The following is a 24,313-nucleotide window of genomic DNA, read 5'->3' as shown; positions in this document are numbered from 1 at the left end:
AGGATCGATACTGGGGGATACGGGATAGGATCGGGGGGGGGGGGCACCCCGGGTCCCTGGGGCTGCAGGAGTGGGTGCGGGGATCTGATCCCGGGGATGCAGGGGGTATGTGTCTGCAGACAGGGTCCCCATCAGAGCAGCCCCCCAACCCCCCCGGCGGTGGCCCCGCTCCCAGCGCTGCGCCCGGGGCTGCAGGGGCTGAGCTCCGCGCTTGAACCCGCCCCCGCCGGCTCCCATTTCCCTATTAAAAAAAAAAAAAAAAAAAAAAAAAAAAAAAAAAAAAATAAAAAACCAAACCAAAAACAGCGAGAGAGGAGGGGAAAAGAAAAAAAAAAAAAAGGCAAAGAAGGGAAGGAAACAGAGAAGAGAGGGAGTTAAAAAAAAAAATAACCCGCCTCTCCTGGCCGGCCGGAGCTATGGCCGGGCTGCGGAGCTGCGGGCTGCTCCTCTGCCTGCTCCTGGCCCGGGCCATGCACTACCCGGACTATTCCTACGTGCTGGAGGAGGAGGAGGAGGATGAAGAGCCCCTGGAGTACAAGGATCCCTGCAAAGCCGGTAGGAGCGGGGAGGGAGCGCGGGGGATGCGCGCAGGGGCAGACAAAGGGGAGGTGGGAGGGGGGAAAAGGGCGAGAGCGAGGGAGTTTGAGTGTAGGTGAAGGTGAGTTTGTCCCACAAGGCTCCACACTTCCTGGCTTAGCACTGGGAAACTTTGCCGGGGGTTTTTCTGCTGCTGGGATGGGGAGAGAAAGAGCAGGGGGAGATGCCAGCCTTGCTTTGGGGTGCATCTGGTTGTACTTAAGGTGGGGAGGGGGGCAGGGGGCTGGCTATGAGCCCCCCCTTTCTCCCCTCTCAGGCTTGGAAGCAAAGGCAGCTGTCAAAGGTGGTGGGAAGCCTCCAACCCAGCACCCCATCCCACCCCAAACTGCACTCAGCGCACCCCAAAGCTGGACCTAGCAAACACCATCCCACCCCAAACTGGGCCCAGTGTGCCCTGGAGCTGGACCCAGCCCCGCATCTCATCCCAGAGCGGGACCCAGCTCACCCCATCCCACCCCAAACTGGACTGAGCGCACCCCAAAGCTGGACCCAGCTCACCCCATCCCACCCCAAACTGGACCCAGCACACCCTGAAGTTGGACCCAGCTTACCCCAAACTGAACCCAACCCCCATCCCACCCCAAAGCTGGACCTAGTGCGCCCCAAAGCTGGACCCAGTATGCCCCAAACTGGATCCACGCCCCATCTGACCCCAAAGCTGGACCCAGCCCCCCATCCCACCTCAAAACTGGAACCATCCTATCCCAAACTGGACCCAGCCCCCATCCTACCTCAAAACTGGACCCATCCCACCACAGCACACTCCATCCTATCCCAAAGCCAGTCCCAGCACCCCATCGCATTCCAAAGCTGGACCCAGCCCCCCATCCCACCCCAAAGCTGGACTCAGGGCACCTCATCGCACCCCAGAGCCAACCCCTCTGTGCCCCTCGCCTTTCTCCTTCTCTCCAGTCCACAGCCAGAGAAAGCTCATCCCGCAGGGTCAGCCAGGCTGAAATTGTCCCGGGACATCCGTCCTGGGCTCAGCCTGGGAGGTGTTTGCCGTGGGCCGGGGTCCTGCTATGTTGGGGCTGGAGGTGGCTGAGCTGTTGTTGGGTTTTGGAAGAGCTTGGAGCAGGGTGGGCACCACAGGGGGACAATCTCTGTCTCACAGGGGGAGATAAAGGCGATGGAAGGATTGGTGAGTGGGGAAACTGAGGCACTGGAGAGCTGAGCGCGAAGGCCAGGGTTTGAGTCTGGTGGATCACGTTTCTCTTTAATGGCAGTGTCTGCGCTGGAAGGCGTCTGTTGGTAGAACTTTGTCTACTTGAGGGCTTTTTCTGGCCAAAAATCCTTCCCTTCCTGCCCTCCCGGGCTGAAACAGCTGGGCTTGCAAAACTGTCCGGGCAGAGCCGGCTAGAGCCTCCGCTCTGCTCCCGCTTCATCCAGCTGAGCAGCAGAGCCATGGCTTTGCCCGCTGACGAACCCGGTTAATTAGGGGTGGCTTTGCCAGCGGTTTAGGGCCCCCTCCTCGCTGAGCTTCCCTTCATCCCGAGCCCCCTGTTGGCTCTCGGGGCCAGTGAGGCGGCTGCTCCCCCCCTTTTCTTTGCCTTTACCAGATCCTTATGTGAGTAATGCAATTACAGCAGCTTTTCCCCAGGGGCCTGGAGGGCTTGGGGGGGTGGGGATCAGGCCCTGCCACGCATTCCGTGAGCCGGGAATTCAAGCTGGGAATTCCAAATGAGAATTGGAACCGAGAATTGGAACCAAGAATTCACCCCTGGTTGGGCTCTGCAGGACCAGGCTGGTGAGATCCAGCAGTGGGGGCTCCTTGATGGCCATCCACCCTGTAGCATCCCCCCACCTCCACCACCTCCAACCCATGCAAGGGTTTGTTTTGCTTTTCGGGTAGCTTTTCCCCTTGTCAGGCTTCGGGCAGTGCTGGAAACAGCTGAGTGCCAAGGCCTCGCAGTCTTGGCTCCTGGCGAGGCTCCGGGGAGAGGAATTCGGGTTCCTCCACATAACTCGTGCCAGAGGTATCCTGAGGCCGTCTGCCCAGGTAGGACGCGTGGCTTGCTGGCTGCCCTGGTGATGCCACCCATCTGTGCTAATGCCAATGGGTCATTCCCGTGCCATCCCCGTCGCCATCCATGCCGCCACAGCTCTTCCGAGGATGCTAAAATGGAACGGCTGGGAGGTCCAACCCTTGGATCAATGCCTTGAACAAGCCAGGGAGGGAGGAATTCATCATGGCCCCAGTTTCCCTTCACCCGGTCAGCAGGATATCCTGGTCTTGGTGATGAGGAGGCAGCTGCCAGCTTGGATCCTGGTTGTGTCTCCAGCTGGGAAAGGCAGCCAGCATCATGCCCGCCGAAGCAGCTCGGCAGGGGCTCGCTGTGTTTGCAGAGCAAGCGCTAACCAAACACGTCTGGCCCAAGCGTTGGCTCTTTGCTCATCCTGGGCCATCCGGGAAGGGGTTGCGGAGCAATTTGACCGTGGGAGGTGGGACCCCGTGGATGCACCCAGGGAGGGATGCAGCGCACCTCGCTCCCCACGTCCATCTCTACAGTCACGTTTATGGGGTACCTGGCTAAACCAGGGGGGCTGGCATGCTTCTGCCATGCTGTCCCCACTCATGGGGAGGGAGACATGGCAGGGATCGCATCAGGATGGATGCTCAGGGGGGGACTGAGCTCCCCAACTCCTTTCCTGCGGTGCTCAGCATCTCCTGCCGACGTGGGGATGGCATAGATCCAGGCAGAGCAGGGTGGGGTGCATCGCGTGCTGTCACCTTGCTGTCCCTGCTCATGGGGAGGGGGATATTGGGGGGGCTCACCCCAGGGTCGGTGCTCGGTGGGGGATTCAGCTCCCTAACTCCTTTCTTGGGATGCTTAGCATCTCCTACCCATGCGGGGATGACAAAGATGCAGGCACAGGGTGCATCGCATGCATGGATGGGGCCGGGGGCCCTGAGTTCCCCCCTTCCTCAAGCGTATGAGCTTCCCAGCCGTGCCTGGAGCTCTCTGGCTCCAGCAGCCTGAGTTTCACCTAGATTACACTTTCCAGGCGTAGTCAGCGGAGGCTACTGGTTGCAGTCACACTTGTCAAGCTGCCCAAAAAATATTTTCCAGCCGTTATATGTCACTTATTCATGCAGGCTAGAAAAATCCACCCGCAGAGCCACGGCCGGCGGGAGGCCTGCGGTTCGGGGCTCGGGACAGCACAGAAACCTTGGAAATCTCAGCCTGATCCCAGGATCTGCTTTATCTTTGTGTAATCACCCGTTTGGCGCGACAGTGTGCTCCGGCAGGGGCCCGGGGTGCGATGGCGAGGCCAGGGGTCTCACTCACCCGCTCACCGTTGCTGCCCTCCCTTCTCAGCTCCTGGGAAACCCTCCGGCTGCTGTTTCACGCCAGTGGGATCGTGGCAAGGGGGGAGACGGCGTTTCCTCAGGCTTTGTCCATCAGGCTGGAAACATATGGGATGGAGCAACCTCGGGGAGTCACAGTCGGACCCGGGGAGAACAAAGCAGCCAGGCGGGATGCAGGGAAAGGAGGGAGGATGGCTCATTTGGGGTAGTTTACCCCCCATTTTTCCTCTTGGCTGTGCCACGAGGGATGTTTTTTGGGCAAGAACATGCCCTCCTGTGAGTTCCCACAGCTTTGTTGAGGCTTGCTGGGTGTCTTCAGCTTCGGAGAAAGCGGTGCTGCATCCCTGTGGAGAGCGGGTGTCCTGCCAAGGGCGGCGGGAGGGCTGTTGGTCCCCACTGTCTCATCTAACCGAGGGGTCTCTGCGTGCCAAACCCCCTCCAAGGGTTTAAGCAGCCCGGCCAGCGAGCTGCAGGCAGGCTTTGGAAGGAGTTAATAGTTGCCTGGGGAGGGCTGTTTGGGAGAGGATTGAGTAATAAAAGCACAAGGGGGGAAAAATGATTGCAGCCAGAGCCCTGAAACAGACACACAGAGGGCTGTGAGCCCTTGGGAGCCAGTGCCCCTTGGCAGAGCCGGTGCTGAGTGGCAAGGACAGGCAAGATGCCGCTGCCGGCAGCCAGTGACAGAGACAGGAGAGCCTGGATTACCCCTACATGTGTCAGGGTGCGTTCCCATCCCTGATAGGCGTTCTGGTCCCCGATGGGCTCCGATCCCTGCATTGTCCCATCTGGGCTCCCCTCCTCGCAGGGGAATGTGACAACAACCCCCCTAGTCACCTTGACAGAGCCGTTTGCAAATATTTTCCTTTCCAGCAGCTCTCCCTTTCACCAGTGACCAATGCCGCTGGCTTGGGTTGTGTTTTCCCCAGCAAACCTGGCTTTGCAGAGGGGAGGCAGGGAGAACCCACTCTGCGCCACTCCCCATGCACTCTGAAATGCCTTAGGTTTGGCATCCTCCACACTGAGCCCTGGAGGAGGCTTTCTCCTCTGTTTGCTGTCACGGAAGAGCAACAGAAGGAAAATCCTCCCCTGGAGTGATCAAACCATCCCTCTTGCTCCCAGACACATTTATAAGCTGGAAGCTGTTTGCTGTGTTTATTAGAGGCCAGGCTTCACGGTGCTTATTTTCTGCTATACCCCAGCATTGCCCAGCACAGAGCGGGCAAAAGGCTCGGAATCCACACCTTGATGCCCAAGGCTGGGGAGGGTAATTGGAATTTCTTGAGCCGTGGATGCTCAGGAAAGCAGTAGCCGAAATGGGTGCTGCCTGCAGGAAGGATGCACTTTGCCCCAAAGGAGGATGCAGAGACAGGAGAGGAATTGCGGCTACGGATCATCCACCTTGGGCGATACTTTAACATCTCTGCCTTCCCTGGCTGCTGCTTTGCGCCTGCACTCTTGGGAGAGGAGGGCAGAGCTGCTAGCAGGAGCGTGCTCGAAGCTGATGCAGCCCCAGGGCTCACAAAGATATGCCATAAGGATGCAACAGCAAGGAAGCAACAGGCAGGGTGTCCCAGTACCAACCGATAGCGAAGCCGCTGGCTCTTTGCAGGGTTGCCCCTTGGTGCTGACCCGCTCCATCTCCCCGTGCCTCAGTTTCCCCACTGGTTGCAGAGGGGCCGTGATCTGGCCGGACTCCCAGCCTGGCCTCTGAGGCTTGAATTCCTGCTTTGTGCCTGCTGCGCTCATCGGAAGGTGCTCTGCAAAAGCAAATATTCCTCTCCTCGGCGTTTACAGGCTGGCCGCCGGCGAGGGGCACCGGGAGAGGGGCTGCGCCGCTGCTGGGGGAGAGGAGAGGGCCTGGATCACCTCCGCTGCACCTCTCTGTCCTGTCCTCGGCGTCTCTGCAGGGCTACTGGCCACTGGCAAGCTCCAGGGAATAGGGGAGACCTCGCACTTGGGGGAGACTTGGCACTTGGTGAGGACCTTTGCAGGAGGTGGCAGTGGTTTTGCTCCCTAACAGCCCTGGGATGCTCTCCTCCCTCCGACTTCGCACCCACGCCTGCACCTCAGGGCTCTCCAGGCAGGACAGACGCCAGAGGCCAGTGGGGACCCCCCACCCCTGGCCGAGTGAGGTTTCTGCTCTTCTTGCCGTGGCCCCGGTGTGTTTTGTTGGGAGCAGAACTTGGAGCGGGCGCAGCTGGACTGGCGTGCGGGGGTGCGGGGGCGGCGTGAGGAGCATTCCTCACATATTTAACGGCTCTGCCGAGCCCCTGGGATGCTGCCCCAGTAACTCTGGAGCCTTACAACCCAGCAGCTCAGCCGAGGCTCAAATGCACCTATTAAACTGCTTTCCTCCATCCCACCGCAGTGATGTCTCCAGTCCTGACCAGGGCAGAGCAGCTTGCTCCTTGCCTCCTCGCATGCTCCGAACCCTCCACTCTGCTCCCTGTCTTGCCCTGGGAGCGATGCTCGTGGCTCAGCATTGCACAAGGACTCACAGTGGCTGGGCTGGAGCTGCTACGCTAACGAGAGAAGGCTTTGAGCCTTTGCTTTTGGGCGGGGGATTCTGCCCATCCTGCCTGGTGTCACTTTGACAGCCAGCAGGAGCAACGCAGGGACAAGGGCCCGTCCCATCCATCACCGCGTATGAAGTCTTGTTTGCCCCAGACTGACCTGGAATATGATCCCATCCTGTTTATCTGCCGCCGTCCCCTGCCAAGGCTCCCCCGTCACTCTGTTTGCTTTTGCCTGCTCACCAGAACATCGCGTCCACCCCCATTGGCCTCTTCCCGTGGGTTATCTTTTTTATTCCTTCCACACGGTTCCCAATCTTGGTGGAGTCCGAGATCAGGCTCATCCCAAAATCCCAGTGATGCCAGAGAGGTCAAGCTCGCGGGTACTCCTCTCTTGCCCCGGGGGGGAGGGGTGGAATAAAGGATGCTGAGCAGCTCCTGCATCCCTCAAGTGCCATGGCAAGGGGGCCAGAGGGACCCACAGGGTGACCCCCCTGAGCCCTGTGTGGGCAGGAGGTGCTTGTAGCATCAGGATGGGGTCCTGCAGGGGTCGGTTCCGGTCCAAATGAAAAACTTTGTTTGTCTAAAGCTTCAGCCCCAGGGGTTACATCACCATTCCAAGAACCCAAAAGAAAACACAGAGCACAAAAAGTCAAACAGCAGTGGAGAGCTGAGTTATCTCCTGGCTTCAGGGTTAGGAAGAGCGTGGTGGGAGCCTCGCTGGCAGGTCCCAAACAGCTGGTTGTTTTCTAGGTGGTGGGAGGGATGTGCATGGCTGGAGCCTGGATGCTCCCCCTCTCTCATTCCCTGCTCATGTTCCTCTGTGGCCCATGGGGATGAGGATGGGGCTGTTGTGCCCTCGTAGCTGGTGCTTGCTCTCAAAACTGGTGTGTCTCTGACATTGCATCCTCCCCGCTGGCGTTGCGTTCTCCCCGCTGGCCCCACATCCTCCCCACTGGCTTCGTGTCCACTCTGCTGGCACCACATCCGCCCCATTGACACCACATCGTTCCCACTGGCACCGCTGCAGCTCGGACCTTGCCCCCAGTGCTTCCACAGCCGAGTCGAAGGTGAGCAGAGGGCAGCCCAGCCCACAGCCTCCCAGTCTGGGAATGGTTCAGGGGCACCGTGTCCCCTCCAGGGAGCCATGCCCCATGGTCTGGGCTCCCTCAGACACCCAAGTGGCACCGTGGCCCAACGGGTGAGGGTGCAGGGTACCAAGAGATGCTTTGGTGGGTGCTGTCTGCTTGCTGGTGGATGCAAAGCCAGGCTGCCATCTCCCTACCACAGCCCAGCCTGGCTTCTCCGGGCATTCCCCTTGCTCTTACCTGTGCTCTGCTGAGCCCTGGCAGCTCCTTGTTGCCCTTGGCAGATGGCTAGGAACTTTCCTGCCTCCGGCACAGTGCCTCCATCCCATGAGCACCCCACTTGCAGGGGTCCCCTTTGCTTGTAGTGGGAGGACACTCGCTGGGAGGGAGGATGCTCGCTTGTTGAGCTGCTGCAGCACAAACTGGGGAGGGACGAGTGGTAGCAGCATGGGAGCATCTCCAACAAAGCCCCCCAGAGGGGATTAGCTGTGTCTGAGAACCCCATCAAAGCCACCTCCGCATGCTGCCGTGGTGCACGAGGAGTGAGTAGATACAACCAACGTGGATGATTCTCAATCCAACGCTTTGGGTTTGTCCCCAGTGTGACCTGCCAGGGATCCATGCCGGGACATCCCCATGCCATCATCCCACTGCTCCGATGTCCCCAGCGGGAGCAGCAAGCTGCCTTCCCCTTCAAGCTACGGAATTCTGGGGGGAGCCAAGCTGCCTCGCATCGCCTGGGAAAGCAGCCCCACGTCCTCGCGCTCGCCTGCCCGGCTCTCTCACGTCTCCCAAATCCCTCACATATGGTTTCTATATCACTTGGCTCTGCTGACGCTTGCTCGGCTGTAAGCGAGCTTACTTTCCCTTGTCTTTCCATGCAGCTCTTGGCACGGGATGCTCGTCCTTCTCCTCTGCCCTGGTCCTCCCCCGTGCTGCCCGTTCGGACACGTCTCTTCCAGCCCCGGGGAGGGTGTGGGGAGGCTGAGGCTGGTTCCTGCCTCTGTTCTGCCCTCAAATTGATGCCTGGCTGTGCCAGCGGCAGGTTGGTGCCAGGGGAGGTGCCAGCCCCAGCTTGTTTGCCCTTCCCTTGGCTTTGCCACAGGTCTGCTCTCCACCCGAGGGCTTCTTTTGCTGGGATGAATTCAGAGGCCGGCCGGTGCTGGGGACAAATCCAAAATGTGGCTTTTTCACCCCAAAAAGGACCATGCCATCGTCGGCACAGCATTTAGGCTCGGTGCCATGCAAAAGCATGGGGTCTGGTCAAGCTGGGATGACTAAGCTGGTCCTCTCACTCCAAGCCAGTTGTTTTGGACTTGTCAGAGTTATCCTCATTGTCCTGCTTTGCTTTTGTAATTAGTGGCTCTCTGGGGATCCACTTGCTAATTGCTTGGAGCGTGAACTTGGCATCGCTATCTATCGGCCCCTGAGCTGGTCCAGCCACTCCTTTCCTCACCGCTGCCCTTCCCTGGGGGCTGGCGAGGGCAGGGGGTGCCCAGGACCACCTGTTCACCCCAGGTGCCCACAAACCCAGCGAGAAACCCAGCTCCACCCCACGCCAGCCGCATCCTGAGCCTCTGTGCCGGTGCTGGCACAGCGACATGGCATGACCTCAGCTAGCCCTTGCACTCAGGCCACGGCATTTCCGCAAAAGCCGGGTCCCCGGGGCTTAGCACCGGCCAAGTGCCGGAGCCGGGGGCCATGTCCTGCAGCATTGACACATGGCGAGGCCGAAGAGGAAGAGAAAGAGCTGTGCAGGGTTACGTCCTCCAGCCACGTAGTGCCTGAGCGTCTCTGCACCCCCAGAGTGGTGGCGGAGTGATGCTCGAGGGGTTCCTGACCCCGACAGACAGACAGACAGACCCCTCGTCTGGCTCCTTTCCTCTGGCCGCTGGGCGCAGCAGGAGCTTCCCAGGCCATATGGCTTTGCTTGGTGGTAGCAGATGCCTCGGAGGTTGTTGAAGCATCCCTGGGCTGTGGGAGCATCCCAAGGCTGTGGTAGCTCATGTTGGAGCATCCCAGGGCTATGGGAGCTCATGTTGGAGCACCTCAGGGCTGTGGGAGCTCACGTTGGAGCACGCCAGGGCTGTGGGAGCATCCCAGGGCTGTGGGAGCTCATGTTGGAGCATCTCAGGGCTGTGGGAGCTCACGTTGGAGCATCTCAGGGCTGTGGGAGCTCACGTTGGAGCATCCTAGGGCTGTGGGAGCTCACGTTGGGCTCAAGGGCAGGAGCAGTGAGGGGATTGAGGCAGAGCAGGAAGGGAGTCCCAAGCCCAACGTTTTTCACTTTGCAAAGTGAAAAAGAAAGCAGCTTTGCAACGCAAATAATAACATAAAGGCTAAAAAGTGATGGATCTGGCTTCATGGGAACCAGATGTGAGTGCGGGGTTGACTCCAGCTGCTGGGAGAGCCGACATGGCAGCGGCATGAGGAGCAGGGGGAGCCCAGCTAGCACCACGCTTGCTTTCCCTCCTGGCCCCAAGTCTGAGGAAAGGGGGAGGAGGAGGAAGGGCTTGCCTTCCTCTTCATGGACATTCCGGGTCTGGAGGAAGCTCAAATGGGCTTTGGGGTCCCCTAGCAGAGTCCTGGGGGGTTCACACCTCCTCCTCACCCCTCCAGCTGCCTTTCTGGGAGACATCGCCCTGGATGAGGAGGACTTGAAGCTCTTCCAGGTGGACCGGGTGGTGGACCTGGCACGCCGCACCATCACTCGCTTGCCCACCAACTCCTCAGGTACAATTGCAGCCCTCCCAGCCTCCTCCATCCCTGTGGGCTGTCTCTGCTCACCCCTTCACTCCCTGCAGGTAGCAATGCCACCAGTGCCAGCGTGCGGCCGGGCCACCAAGCACACCACCGGGGCTGGCAACGGGCACGGAGCCGCCGTGCTGCCACGTCCCGGCCAGAGAGAGTGTGGCCGGACGGGGTCATCCCCTATGTGATCAGCGGCAACTTCAGCGGTGAGTGCAGGCGAGCCAGGGGAGCGGGAAATGCTCCATCCCTGTCGTGCCTCAGTTTCCCCCATGCCAGGCTGATGGTCCCCGCCACCCCGTCCCGCAGGCAGCCAGCGAGCCATCTTCCGGCAGGCGATGCGGCACTGGGAGAAGCACACCTGCGTCACCTTCCTGGAGCGCAACGACGAGGACAGCTACATTGTCTTCACCTACCGCCCCTGCGGGTACGTGGCGGGGGTCCTGGGCTGACATCGCGGCCTCCTGGCCCCTTGGCTCTCATACTGCAAGAGAGGAAGCCCAGCAGCTCATTAAGATGCTTGGTTGACGTGCCTTGGCACCAAAACCCATGCATTTTGGCGTCTGCGTGGTGTGAAGCGGCTGGTCCAGACCCGCTCGGTTGCACGGAGGGGTCGAAAGCAAAGGGATTCAGTGTCTGCCAAGGAATCCCTGGGGTCTGGTCCTGCTGGTCATTGGGGCACAGGAGGGCTGGGAGCCACCAAGCTGTGACATTTGCCACCATGGGCTGGGGGCTGAGGTTGGTGGCACAGCACCAGTTTGGGCTTGCAAACAGGGCTGACGCCAAAGGAAACAGGGGTTTGGAAGAGCTCAGTGTCTTCACGCGTCAGGGCACAGCCCCAGCCAAGCAGTTGGTGGTTAGAAGGAGGCTTTCCCCTGGAATGGGATCAGCATGACAGCGGGGGGTGCCAGTCTGCACCCCTGCCCCAACACAGCCCCAGAGCCTGGGTCTGGTCCAGGGTGGAGGATGGCACCCATGGGAGCTGCAGACAGGGCTCCTGCAGCCACGTCGTGCCACACAGCCTGGGAGCAGGAGCAGAGCTCTCCCATTTTCCAGGCAGAGCTGAGGTTCGAGGCACGGCTCAAGCTCCCCACATGGGCAGGATGACTGAAGCTTCCAGCCCGCCAAGGCAGCAGGGATACTTCCAGATCATGGAATCCTGGGATGGTTTGCCTTGGAAGGGACCTCAAAGCCCATCCAGTCCACCCTCTGCCATGGGCAGGGACACCTCCCACTGGATCAGGGGATCTAAGCCCTATCCAACCTGTCTTTGAACACCTCCAGGGATGGGGCAGCCACCACTGCCATGGGCAACCTGGGCCAGAGCCCCCCCACCCTCACGGCAAAACATTTCCTCCTAAGATCTCATCTCAATCTTCCCTCTTGCAGCTGAAAACTGTTCCCCCTCGTCCTATCCCCGCTCTCCCTGATCCAGAGCCCCTCCTCAGCTTTCCTGGAGCCCCTTTCAGCACTGGAAGCTGTTCTAAGGTCTCCCTGAAGCCTTCTCTTCTTCACGCTGAACAGCCCCAGCTCTTCCAGACTGTCCTTGTACAGGAGGTGCTCCAGCCCTCACACCTTCTCCCTGGCCTCCTCTGGACTTGCTCCAACAGCTCCATGTCCTCCCTGTGCTGATGTCCTTCTTTGATGCTCCCCATCAAGCAGGATGTGTGGGGCTGGTGCTCCCAGCCTGACTCATGTCTTTACCTGGGGAAGCCCCTGCTGCTCGGATGTCTTCCCAGGACTCACCCAATGCCACCCGTATTCACCCCTAGGTGCTGTTCCTACGTGGGGCGCCGAGGAGGAGGCCCCCAGGCTATCTCCATTGGCAAAAACTGTGACAAATTCGGCATCGTGGTGCATGAGCTGGGCCACGTCATCGGCTTTTGGCACGAGCACACGCGTCCTGATCGGGATGACCATGTCTCCATCATCCGGGAGAACATTCAGCCAGGTGGGAACCATCCTCCTCCTCCTCCCTGGCTGTGGGGTGCTGCTGAAGCCTGGGGCACCTCCTGATGGCATCTCCATCCCACCTGCCTCCGCAGGGCAGGAGTACAACTTCTTGAAGATGGAGCCGGAGGAGGTGGAATCGCTGGGCGAGACGTACGATTTCGACAGCATCATGCACTATGCCAGGAACACCTTCTCCAGGTACACAGCTGAGTGGCTTGTCTGCATGTCCCCAGCCTTCCTGGGGGGAATTGGCACGGGGTCCCCAGCCCTTGAGTGACAGTGACACAGGGTCCTCAGTGGTGGGGACAGTGACAAAAGGTCCCCAGCCCCTTGGGGGGCAGTGGTGTGGGGTCCTCAGCCCTTGTGAGGCAGTGGCACAGGGTCCCCAGCCCCTTGGGGACAGTGAAACAGGGTCCTCAGTGGTGGGGACAGTGACAAAAGGTCCCCAGCCCCTTGGGGGGCAGTGGCGTGGGGTCCTCAGCCCTTGTGAGGCAGTGGCACAGGGTCCCCAGACCCCTGGGGACAGTGACACAGGGTCCTCAGTGGTGGGGACAGGGACAAATGCTCCCCAGCCCCCTTGGGGGACAGTGGTGTAGGGTCCTCAGCCCCTGGAGACAATGACTCAGGGTCCTCAGCAGGGGAGACAATGGCACAGGGTCCCCAGCCCTTGGGGGGTATCCTCAGTCCCTTGAGTGACAGTGGCACAGGGTCCTGAGTGGTGGGGACAGTGACAAAAGATTCCTCAGCCCTTGGGGGTCAGTGGCATGTGGTCCTCAGCCCTTGGGGACAGTGACACGGGGTCCTGAGTGGTGGGCATGGTGGCACAGGGTCCCCAGCCCTTGGGGACGGTGGCACGTTGGCAGCCCTGCCCTGGGTTAGTGCCAGCAGAGCCACCCCACAGTGCTGGGCAGGATGAAGCCCCACATCTGGGGCAGACACAGCGCTGTCCCTGTGGCCATCTCCGCCTGGGACACGACCCTGTGGCTACCTCTGCTGGTGACACGTCCCCGCTGACTCACCGTCCCAGAGGCTTTAATTAGCCGTGTAGTTTTAGGCTTCTTCCCGCACAGAGCCCGAGCTCTCCAGCTGCTGCTCAGCCTCTCCCTGCTCTCGCCCCAGGGGCATCTTCCTTGACACCATCCTGCCCAAGTACGATGTGAACGGTGTCCGGCCCGCCATCGGCCAGAGGACACGGCTGAGCAAAGGGGACATCGCCCAAGCCCGCAAGCTCTACCGCTGCCCGGGTGAGTGCCACCACGATGGCTCTACTGGCCCTGGACCAGGATGGTCCCTCGCTGTGGGGGTTTGGAGTGGCCACCAGGCTTTGATGGGCAGGCACGGGGCTGTAAATCCCAGGAAAAGGCTCTGCTTTCCCTTTTCTGAGCCCTGTTGGAGGAAGCATCACCCTGGCTGGATCCCCTGTTTCCAGTAGAAGACCACTTTTTGGGGTCCTCCTCACCACCAGCCGCCCTGCAAAGAGCACACGAGTTGCCTTTCTCCATCCATGGTGCTTTTCTGCAGTATTTGTGAGCGGAAGAGAAGTGCAAGTCCTCAGTGAGCCACGGGGCTCTGCTGCCCTCCCAGCTGCCCCCTCCTCCAAGAACAGAGCATCCTCCGAGGGTGTCTTCCAAGAGCAGAGCATCCTCCAAGGGTGTCTTCCAAGAGCAGGGCATCCTCCAAGGGCGTCCTTCAAGAGCAGGGCATCCTCTGAGAGCATCCTCCAAGAGCAGAGCATCCTCTGTGATCAAAGCATCCATGGAGAGCATTCTCCGAGAGAATCGTCCAACCCACCCCAACAACAAGAAGGTTTTGGATGAGGACTTTACCAGCAGGATGGGATGCCATGGTCCCACCACAGACCACGCTTCTCCCTGGGGCTGGTGCAGAGTGAGGAATGCTTGGCACAACCCACACACATGTCAGGACCATGAACGGTGCTGGGGACCATGAGCAGTGGCATTGCCTCAGGCACTGGGGAGGCTGGAGTGAGCCCCTGGCTGAGGCACGTGCTCCTGGACCATATCAACAACATCTGCAAGGAGTTTGGCTCCCACGTGCTTAATTCCAGCGACTAATTAGCAGCCTGGAAGAGGGACGCCTTTGTGAGCGGCCCTGGCAGCTGCCTGGGTCACGTTTGGGGGCTGCAGGGGAGTGGAGCTGCGAGCGCAAGCCGGAAAAGTGATTAATTTGAAGTTAGGAGGTGAAAAGCCCCCCCAGAAGCCCCTCCACAGCCTGGTTTTCCCTTCCTTTTGTTTCCACTGTAAAGCAAGGAGAGGAAAAAAGGCAGTGAGCCCAGGTTTTAAGGCTCCTTTTTTCAATGTTTCACCTTTCATCTCGCAGCCCCAAGTGGGAGGTGAAGGGTGGAGGGGAGGAAAGCAGCCGCCTTGGCCCCCCCAACAGCCGGAGCGAAGCGCTGTGTGCCGTGACTGCGGCATCATGTGGCTTCCAGATGGCAATGTTGGGTTGGAGCCAGCTCTGATTGGGTTAAACCTGCCCGGAGTCTGGGCAGTGAGCCGGCAGGACGTGGCAGGGGACACAGGGTGACTCCTGACCGTGGGGTTTGGTAGCCAGGTTGGGGGGCATAATGTTGGCAATGGGGAGCCAGGAGTATTGCCACGTGCTCCAGCAAGGTTTGGGGCTTTTTTGGGGTGGGTCCAGCAAAGTGGTGATGGGTTGTTTTTCCCATCAGATCTGGGAATTCAGGTGATAAAAGGACTCGGGGGGACTGGCGGCACTGGTCTGATCCCAGTGCTGCCCATTCCACAATGCCAGGCACTTCCCAGTGGTCTGACCCCTAATTTTCCTCCTTCACAGCCTGTGGGGAGACGCTCCAGGACAGCCAGGGCAACTTCTCCTCCCCTGAGTTCCCCAACGGATACTCTGCCCACATGCACTGCATCTGGAGGATCTCCGTCACCCCCGGAGAGAAGGTACCAGCCACCAGTGTGGCACTGAAGACACCCCATCACCTCCCAGCCCTCCTTTCCCTCCTTGCCCTATCTCCTACCCACTTTTTTTGCCGTGTCCTCACCCCCAGCATCCTCCTACCCGGTGCCTCACTGCGGTTTGGGATGCTTCTGGGCATCATCCAGTGGGTCCAGGTGCCATCTGGAGCGTTGTTGGCACCAGGCATGGTTAAGCACCACGTTCTGGCAGACGGAGACCCGACAGGACGTAGCAGGAGCTCACCCTATGCTGTTTCCCCTCCTCCCTCCAACCTTAGATCATCCTGAATTTCACCACCCTGGACCTCTACCGAAGCCGGCTGTGCTGGTACGACTACGTGGAGGTGAGAGACGGGTTCTGGAGAAAGGCCACGCTGCGAGGTAACCAACCGGGAGCTCTTAGCCTGGCCGGCACCGCCTGCCCAGCTGCCCTCTCCTCCTGCCTCATGGCGGGGGGACGGAGGCAGCGGGGCGATGGGCTCCCCTCTGCCTCTATTCCTGCCTGCCTGGGATGTTCTGAAGCCCTGGGAGGGGGAAGCTGGTCCTGAAGAGGTTCTTTTTGATGAGACTCCAAGTTTGTTGGGGCATACCAGTGAAACCAGTCCAACTGACCCAGCTGGCTGGCACATCTCTCCACAAGGAGGTGCTGGTATCTCAGTCCGATCTTTAGGGTGAGAGGAAATGGCCTCAAGCTGCACCAGGGGAGGTTTAGGTTGAATATTAGAGGAAATTTCTTCACTGAGAGAGTGGTGAAGCACTGGACCAGGCTGCCTAGGGCAGTGGTGGAGTCTCCGTTCCTGGAGGGGCTCAAAGAACGTGTAGATGTGACACTTTGGGACACAGTTTAGCAGGCACAGTGGGGTTGGGCTGATGGTTGGACTGGATGAGCTTAGAGGTCTTTTCCAACCTTAACGATTCTATGATTCTAGCGCTGTGAATTTGATGTTCCCCAAACCCCAGTTCACCCCACGCTCTGAAGTAACCAGTTGGTGTGAAACAGCCAGAAAAGCCAGAGGGGAGCTGAGGGAGAAGTGACTCCTTCCCTTTAGGATGCTGGCAGGGGGATGCAGGGAGGGACAGGGGTGTGGTGGTGACGAAGAGGAGGGTGCCTGACCAGCAGCAGCCCAGCACACCTTCATCCCCAGGCAGGTTCTGCGGGAACAAGCTGCCCGAACCCATCATCTCTACTGACAGCCGCCTCTGGGTTGAGTTTCGGAGCAGCAGCAACTGGGTGGGCAAAGGCTTCTTCGCTGTCTACGAAGGTAGGGGTGGGCTTGGAAGGGGTGCAGGGCTCCCAGTGGGGCAAGGGGGAGCTCAAATGGCTTCTCCTCCCTTCCAGCCATCTGCGGAGGGGATGTGAAGAAGGACAATGGGCACATCCAGTCCCCCAACTACCCTGATGACTACCGGCCCAGCAAGGTGTGCGTCTGGAAGATCACAGTCTCTGAGGGCTTCCATGTGGGCTTGACCTTCCAGTCATTCGAGGTGGGTGAGCATCCCCCCCAGATCCTTTGCAATGGGGAAGGGGATATCTCCCAGCACGGAGCTGCAGTGAGGCTATTCCTGCCCTTTTCTATTGCCTCCCTCTGCAAAGCCTCCATGCCTCAGTTTCCCCATGCAGCAGGCTGGCTCCCTCGGCTGATAGGAGTGTGGGTGTGGGAGAGCAGGTGTAAGGAAAGGAGCAGGGAGGGTTTGGACATGCTGGGGCCAAGATGATGTCCACCTTCTGCTGACACCAACCCCTAGATTGAGCGACACGATAGCTGCGCCTATGACTACCTGGAGATCCGGGACGGCAGCAGTGAGTCGAGCAGCCTCATCGGGCGCTACTGTGGCTATGACAAACCAGACGACATCAAGAGCACCTCCAACAAGCTCTGGATGAAATTCGTCTCCGACGGCTCCATCAACAAAGCAGGCTTCGCTGTCAACTTCTTCAAAGGTAGGAGATGGGCTGGAAGAGGAGGGATCTGGAGGGGGTCCAGGAGCCCCTCCTGCCTGCTCAGCGACACTTCTCCTGCACAGAAGTGGATGAGTGCTCGCGTCCCAACAACGGCGGCTGTGAGCAGCGCTGTGTCAACACGCTGGGCAGCTACAAATGTGCCTGCGACCCTGGCTACGAGCTGGCTTCCGACAAGCGCCGCTGCGAGGGTGAGTGCCCCCCATTTCCACCTTCTCCAGCATTCCTAACCCCAGGAATCCCAAGGATGTGATGGGCACTGGGTGCTTCCTGCCCTGCAGCTGCCTGCGGAGGTTTCCTCACCAAGCTCAATGGCTCCATCACCAGCCCGGGGTGGCCCAAGGAGTATCCCCCAAACAAGAACTGCATCTGGCAACTGGTGGCCCCCACCCAGTACCGCATCTCCCTGCAGTTCGACTTCTTCGAGACTGAGGGCAATGACGTGAGTCAGCCGAGGAGGAGCCCCTCTCCATTGCCCGCCTTCCCCTGCCGCCGCTGGTGGTTTGCAAGGTGGCACAGCCGTGCCGCCAGCCCCGTGTCCCTGGCCCCTTGCACCCCCTAGGTCTGCAAATATGACTTTGTGGAGGTGCGCAGTGGGCTGACCGCTGACTCCAAGCTGCATGGCAAGTTCTGTGGCGCCGAGAAGCCAGATGTCATCACCTCCCAGTACAACAACATGAGGATCGAGTTCAAGTCAGACAACACCGTCTCCAAAAAGGGCTTCAAAGCTCATTTCTTCTCAGGTAGAGCTGCCTGGACCCAGCACGGGCATCCCCTTGCCAAGCCAACCCTCCTGGCACCCCAAACCCACCGCTGGCGCCTGCCCTCGCCTGGGGGTGCAGCCCCCAGTCCCAGCCTGGCACAAAGTGATGCTTGGGTCTCTACCCAACAAGATCTGAACCCCTCAGCCTTCACCAGCCCAGCTGGCAGCACATTTTGCTGCCTTTTGAGGCTTTACTCCAATTTTGAGGGGCAATTGGGTCCTACCTCAGATGCTGGGAGGTCCCCACATGGCCAGTGGGTGCTGCATCCACAAAGGCAGGGGGAAAAGTTCTGGGAATGGGGATTTGCTCAGCTTAGAGGGTTCTGTGCTGGCCAGGGTGGAGAAGGTCTCCTCTACCCCACCACAGGCTGGGTGCTGCACCCCTCAGGAAGCAGGGAGGGCGGCGATGTCCCACTCTGCTACCCCCTCCACCTCGCTGCGCTGCACGGCCAGGGTTTTCTCCGCTTGCTGGCAAGGGTCCTTAGGTCCCCATGGTGGTCCCTCCTCCCAAAAACCACTACCTGCTTATCCCTGTGGTCCTCTCCTCTCCTCTCCTCTCCTCTCCTCTCCTCTCCTCTCCTCTCCTCTCCTCTCCTCTCCTCTCCTCTCCTCTCCTCTCCTCTCCTCTCCTGCTTAGGGATATGGTTTAGTGGGGGACAAGTATGGTTGGACTTGATGATCTCTTTTCCAACTGAGCGGTTCTGTGATTCTTCCCGGGCCACTCCAGTTGGGTTTCACCTTCAGTTGGGTCTTGGGGAGCGTAGGGATGGGAATTCGGAGGAAAACACACCATCAGCTGCAGCTGAGCATCACCCAGAGCTAGCCCCTGGGCTGGGAGATGCTGCAGGACCCTCGGGGAAGAGAGGGTCCTCCTCGACACAGTACCCTGGACATCAGCGACAAACAGCACCTCTAGGACAGGCTGGGCTGGACTCAATCACCAATGTCTTGCACTTCCACTGCCTTTTCGCCCCATCAAGGCTGTTTTTGAGGGGCAGCATAGCCACTGGGCTGCAGAGAGCTGCAGAAATCAGCATCCCTAGGAGCTCTTGGGGTTCCCCATGGCAGCCAAGAGCAGCAGAGACCTGTGGGCCGCGGGTGGAGTATCTTTGCTTTATGTTTTCAATTAAAACCAAGGCAAGTAAGGTGGCCCAGTGGGGGCCCAGACATCAGGAGCAAAGCAAGACCTCAGGAAAGCCCAGCGGCCGAGCAGCAGCAGGACCATGGGTGCAGCTGGGTGAGTCTCCCCTTGCTGTGCTCCTTCCCTCTCCCTTTTGCCCTTCTCATCCTCCTGACAGGATGCAGAGTGGCTCCCAAGGAGGCTGCCCCAATCCCAGACCACCTAACCCTTTCCTCTGCCTCTCCCCGCTCAGGTCTTGGGCTCTCCAGGCAGCAGGACCACTCTGGAGGACTCAGCCACACCAGAGTCCCTCCTGCGGTCCCCTCCTTGGGGTCGCTGCTGGTCCCTGGGCAAAGCATCTCCCACGTGCGGCTTTTTTTTAGCCGCTTGAGAGTCTCTGTGCTCCTTCCCTGCTGCTCTGGACACGGATAGACACCGATCCCTGTCCCTCGGTGCCGCGAGCAGCCTGGCCACCTGGGCACCCATTTTCCCCTTGGTGAAGATGTGGCTCCTTCCTCATCCTCCTCCTCCTCTTCATGGGCTGGGGCGATGGGAGGCAGCAGCTGGCTCCATCGGCTCAGGCAGAAGGATGCATTCGCCCAGGAATCCTCCGTGGTGTCAGCACCCAGGTATGTCCCTCTCGGCTCTTTGCTGAGTCCCGGCGCATCTGTAGCAGGGTGATGGGTGCAGGCAGGGGCTGCGGGGCGTTGAGCATCCCCAAGCTGTTGGATGCACGCTGGGGTAGCAGTGAGCGCACGGCAATGCCGGGGTAGCAGCGAGCAAGCTGGCTAGAATAAAGGATTGCTAAAGACACCGCCCCAGTGGGCTTCTTTCCTCTGCCAACTCTCTCCACTCTTGTCTCGCCCGCCCAGGCTCCCTCCGTCCCGCCGGCGATGCCGTGCACACTTCCCCCGGTGCTGGAGCTGCTCTGAGCCCGCCCGGCCCATCCGAAGCCCCTTCCCATCCCCAAACAAGCCTTTCCGCCTCGCTTCCTCTCCCAGACCTAGGAGATGTCAGGTTACAGCCTCCAGTCGAGGGGCTTGGGGTTTCCCTGAGGGGCTGGGGGGGCTGGGGCAGGACCCCCTTGCTGCTGCTGGTGGCTCTAAGAGGGATGCTCTTCTCCAGCATCACTCCGAGAGGGATACTCTTCTCCAGCATCACTCTGAGAGGGATGCTTGGGTTGCTGGTGCCTGCTTGCTGCTGGCTTCCCCCCCCACTCCCCAAACCATTGCCCCATGGGGAAGGGGAGCAAGGAAGGGCGCTGGGTGTGGACACTCAGCCCCAAAACAGGATTTCTGGGGGGATGGCAAGCCATGAGATGCCGGTGCTAGGGACCTTGGGCAGGCGGTGGGCACTGGGAGGTAAGTATGGCCAAGCTGGGAGGGATGCCTTGCTCTGGGCGAGCCCAAACCCCTCTGTCACCATTCCCAACCCCACCTAAAGCCCATCTTTGTCTTCTCAGAGCCAGCCACGCCGCCTCCTTCTCCTCTTCCTCCCTGCAGAGCCGCTCGCCGTCAAGCCCCAGCTGCATGAGGGGCTCGCGGGGGTCCCCTCCGCTGCCTGCTTCCCCAGCTGACACTCTGCATGCCCCTCCACCCCAACCGCTCCCCGCTTCCCCATCGCTCCCCTCTTTTTTTTTTCTCTTCTCTCTCTCTCTTTGCAGAGAAGAAGCAGCAGCTGCAGCCCCCAAAATCTCGCCCGCCTGGCGTGAAGCTTCGACCGCAGAAGCGGCCGCGGGTCCCATCCTGAGCCACGCCGTCCTCTCCATCTCTCTCAGGAACTCCGCGGCCATGGGTGCCGCACAGAAGCACGCCAGGGCCGAGCCGAGTCGAGCCAAGCCGTGCAACCGGCCCTGGCAGCTCCTTGCTTGACAGAACTGGTTTTTGGCCTTATTTTTAATATTTTTTTCCTTTATTTTTTGTCTTAAGCCCCCTCCCTGTCCCATCCCTGTTGGTTTTGGTCATTGACCAGCTGACCTTGGTTTTTTTTTTATCCCCCTCTCCCAATTTTTACTGTGTCTGTGACATTTCCCTATCGATGAGTAAAGAGGGACTTCCATGTCCTGGTCTTTCTTGTGCATCTTTTCGTTGTCACTGTGTGTTTTTCTGCCTTCCCCGTCCGTACCGTAAGCAGGTAATGGTTCTTGTACCCATGGGAGAGCCCAGGGAGAGAAGGACACATCCTGTCCCCCAGCTCGGGGAAGGGAGAGGAGAACCCATCCCATCCCCTCGCTTGGGAAAGGGAGAGGTGGACCCATGCCGTCCCCTGAGTCAGGGAAGGGAGAGGAGAACCCATCTCATCCCTTGGCTTGGGGAAGGGGAGAGGTGGACCCATCCCATCCCCTGGCTCAGGGAAGGGAGAGGAACTCGTCCCAACCCTTGGCTCGGGGAAGGGAGAGGAGAACCCATCCCAACCCTTGGCTTGGGGAAGGGAGAGGGGAACCTATCCCAACCCTTGGCTCGGGGAAGAGAGAGGAGAACCTATCCCAATCCTTGGCTCAGGGAAGGGAGAGAGGGACCCATCCCATCCTCTGGCTTGGGAAAGGGATGGGGGATCTGCTTGCTGCTGGCCTTAGGCACTTGCTTGGCTCCCCCAGGGCAGCGGCGTGGGGCTGGCGACCAGCACGCACCGAGCGGGGCTGTTTCATGCGGGGCTGGGATGCCATGCTGGGATGCCGGCTGCTGGGTTTTCCTGTCCCACTCAACCATGTTGCCTCTGCTCTCTTGACAGACAAGGACGAGTGCTCCAAGAACAACGGAGGCTGCCAGCACGAGTGCCTCAACTCCTTTGGCAGCTACGAGTGCCAGTGCCGCAGTGGCTTCGTACTGCATGACAACAAGCATGACTGCAAGGAAGGTGAGTCCATGCCCTGATCCCCCATCCCCAGCAGGACCCACCTTGTAGAACCATTGAGGTTGGAGAAGACCTCTAAGCTCCAACCATCAGCCCAACCCCACCATGCCTGCTAAACCATGTCCCTAAGCACCACATCTACATGTTCTTTGAGCTCCCTCAGGGATGGAGACTCCACTACTGCCCTGAGCAGCCTGGTCCAAGGCTTCGCCACTCTTTCAGTGAAGAAATCTTTCCTGATATCCAATCTAAACCACCCCTGGTGCAATTTGAGGTCCATATCCATGACCTTCCTGTTGTCCCTGCAGCTGGCTGTGACCATAAGGTGACATCCATCTCGGGCACCATCACCAGCCCCAACTGGCCCGATAAATACCCCAGCAAGAAGGAGTGCACTTGGGCCATCAGCACCACGCCGGGCCACCGCGTCAAGCTGGTAGGAATGGGGAGGGGACCAGGGGAGTGGGAAGCATTAAGGGGTCCCCTCTGCCGGGCCACCGCATCAAGCTGGTAGGAATAGGGAGGGAACAGGGGGGTGGGAAGCACTAAAGAGTCCCCTCCGCCGAGCTTTGCTGAGCACCGTTGGCTCGGCCATCACCTCCATAGGCGTTCTCAGAGCTGGATGTGGAGGCGCAGCAGGAATGTGCCTACGACCACCTGGAGATCTACGATGGCAAGGACACCAAAGGCCCGGTGCTTGGCCGCTTCTGCGGAGCCAAAGAACCCGAACCCATTGTCTCCTCCGGTAACAAGATGTTCCTCAAGTTCGTCTCTGATAACTCCGTCCAGAAGAAGGGCTTCGAGGCCACCCACTCCACAGGTACCACTGTGGGGCTGGGGAAACCTGGTTATGGGGCAGGGGAGAGACCATGGACCTTCCTAAACCCCTCTGCCCACTTTTGGCTTCTCTCCCAGTGTGTGGGGGCCAGGTCCGTGCCGAGGTGAAGACCAGGGACTTGTATTCGCACGCTCAATTTGGGGATAATAACTACCCAGGGGGCTCAGACTGCGAGTGGGTGATCATGGCTGAGGAAGGCTATGGCGTGGAGCTCATCTTCCAGACCTTTGAGATCGAGGAGGAAGCCGACTGCGGCTACGACTACATGGAGCTCTTTGATGGCTATGATGGGACGGCCCCACGCCTCGGCCGCTTTTGTGGGTCTGGGGTGAGCTGGGGCTGCGGGAACCAATGGGGTGGGTTGTGTGGTGGAAAGGCTGCATGGGTGATGGATGAAGCCAAGCTGAAGCAGTGCAGAGAAATCCTGGAGGGGACTTGGGGTTATAGAATCATAGAATCCTATAATTCTATGGAAGTGACCTTAAAGATCACCTAGTTCCAACCCTCTGCCATGGGCAGAGACACCTCCCACTAGACCAGGCTGCGCAAGCCCCATTCAACCTGGCCTTGAAGTCATTGCACATTGGGGTGTGATCATTTTGCACCCTCCACTTTGCAAATCCACCCCTTGCCATGCTTGCCTGTCCCAGTGATACTCGTGGTCCTGAGCACCCTTCTTCCTCATCCCGGCAGCCCCCAGAGGAGGTCTACTCAGCCGGAGATTCGGTGATGATCCGCTTCCACTCGGACGACACCATCAACAAGAAGGGTTTCCACCTTCGCTACACCAGCACCAAGTTCCAGGACACACTGCACACGAGGAAATGAGGGCCAGGGGTCCTGGCCCCACCATGGGCAGGGGAGGGGGAGGAGGAGGAGAGCAGGGAGGAAGGAAAAGGGGGAGCCTTACCCCTTGCACAGACTGCATGGAGGAGCACACAGCCAACCTCAGCACTCAGACACGCTCACATGGGGCCCTGGGGCTTGGGCACCCACGGGCACAAGGGCAGAGGGGGGGTCTGCTCTGCCAGCAGCTGCTCCCCACCCCCGGTGGTTGGGGGCTGAGCAAGACCTGCTCCCCTCCTTGCCTTGGCCAAGCCGGCCGCAGTTCTGAATGTACAAACCAGTAACTGGGAAGAGCCCAACCCACAGAAGGTGCTGTCTCTCTCTTGTACCAATAAAATAAATACCCTTATATGTGGAGGGGGGGCTCTTTGTTTCCACCGCTAGGGAAAACAGTGCCCAAAACTGGGGCTGGACCAGTGGGAGAGCACCCTACAGCAGACCCCCATCCTCAAGTACCTTGGGGAGCAGAGCAATCAGCTAATTGCAATCTGCTTCTGCTCTGATGGGCTCCCCCTGCTCCCCAGGACTCAGCTTTGGGCAGCTCTGCAGGTAGGTGCTCACCCCACGCCTTCGTTTTGTGGCCCCATAGCAAGACATCTCAATGTTGGAGCAGGCAGGGGTACCACCTGCTCCAACCTCCGAGTGCCGCAGCCACCACGTGCTCCTGCCACCGCACCACCCACGCCGGCTGCAGGCTGGCAGCAGATGGCTGGTGGGCTGTGGCACAAGCCCCTGCACTCCCTCTTGCCTCAGCACTGTGGCACTACCGCTCGGAGATG

General features: G+C 59.6%; 1 protein-coding gene across 7 annotated transcripts; it reads left to right on the top strand.

Annotated features, from left to right (window-relative positions):
• Positions 1-339: 339 nt before the first annotated feature.
• On the top strand, positions 340-23,875 carry BMP1 (bone morphogenetic protein 1). 7 transcript variants are annotated; one of them, XM_054088996.1, is made up of 20 exons: positions 340-555; positions 10,128-10,241; positions 10,313-10,465; positions 10,566-10,683; positions 12,029-12,207; positions 12,302-12,407; positions 13,329-13,453; positions 15,024-15,139; positions 15,433-15,535; positions 16,300-16,416; positions 16,494-16,639; positions 16,901-17,096; positions 17,180-17,305; positions 17,396-17,556; positions 17,677-17,857; positions 21,728-21,853; positions 22,159-22,286; positions 22,457-22,670; positions 22,766-23,005; positions 23,382-23,875. In XM_054088996.1, the coding sequence occupies exons 1-20, from the start codon at positions 417-419 to the stop codon at positions 23,816-23,818; spliced, it is 3,225 nt and encodes a 1,074-aa protein (XP_053944971.1). In that variant the 5' UTR covers positions 340-416; the 3' UTR covers positions 23,819-23,875. The 7 variants fall into 7 exon arrangements, 4 of the variants coding, with proteins under 4 accessions (XP_053944971.1, XP_009569743.2, XP_053944972.1 ...); XM_009571448.2 differs by having other exon boundaries at positions 22,766-23,016; positions 23,382-23,664; XR_008453622.1 differs by lacking the exons at positions 21,728-21,853; positions 22,159-22,286; positions 22,457-22,670; positions 22,766-23,005; positions 23,382-23,875 and adding exons at positions 18,605-19,114; positions 19,251-19,626; positions 20,661-21,721.
• The last annotated feature ends 438 nt before the right edge of the window (positions 23,876-24,313 follow it).

Source organism: Cuculus canorus, chromosome 26, assembly GCF_017976375.1.
Source record: "Cuculus canorus isolate bCucCan1 chromosome 26, bCucCan1.pri, whole genome shotgun sequence".
Taxonomy (NCBI): domain Eukaryota; kingdom Metazoa; phylum Chordata; class Aves; order Cuculiformes; family Cuculidae; genus Cuculus; species Cuculus canorus.
The sequence above is the reverse complement of the archived record's forward strand: the minus strand, read 5'-3'. Positions and strand labels throughout refer to the sequence as shown.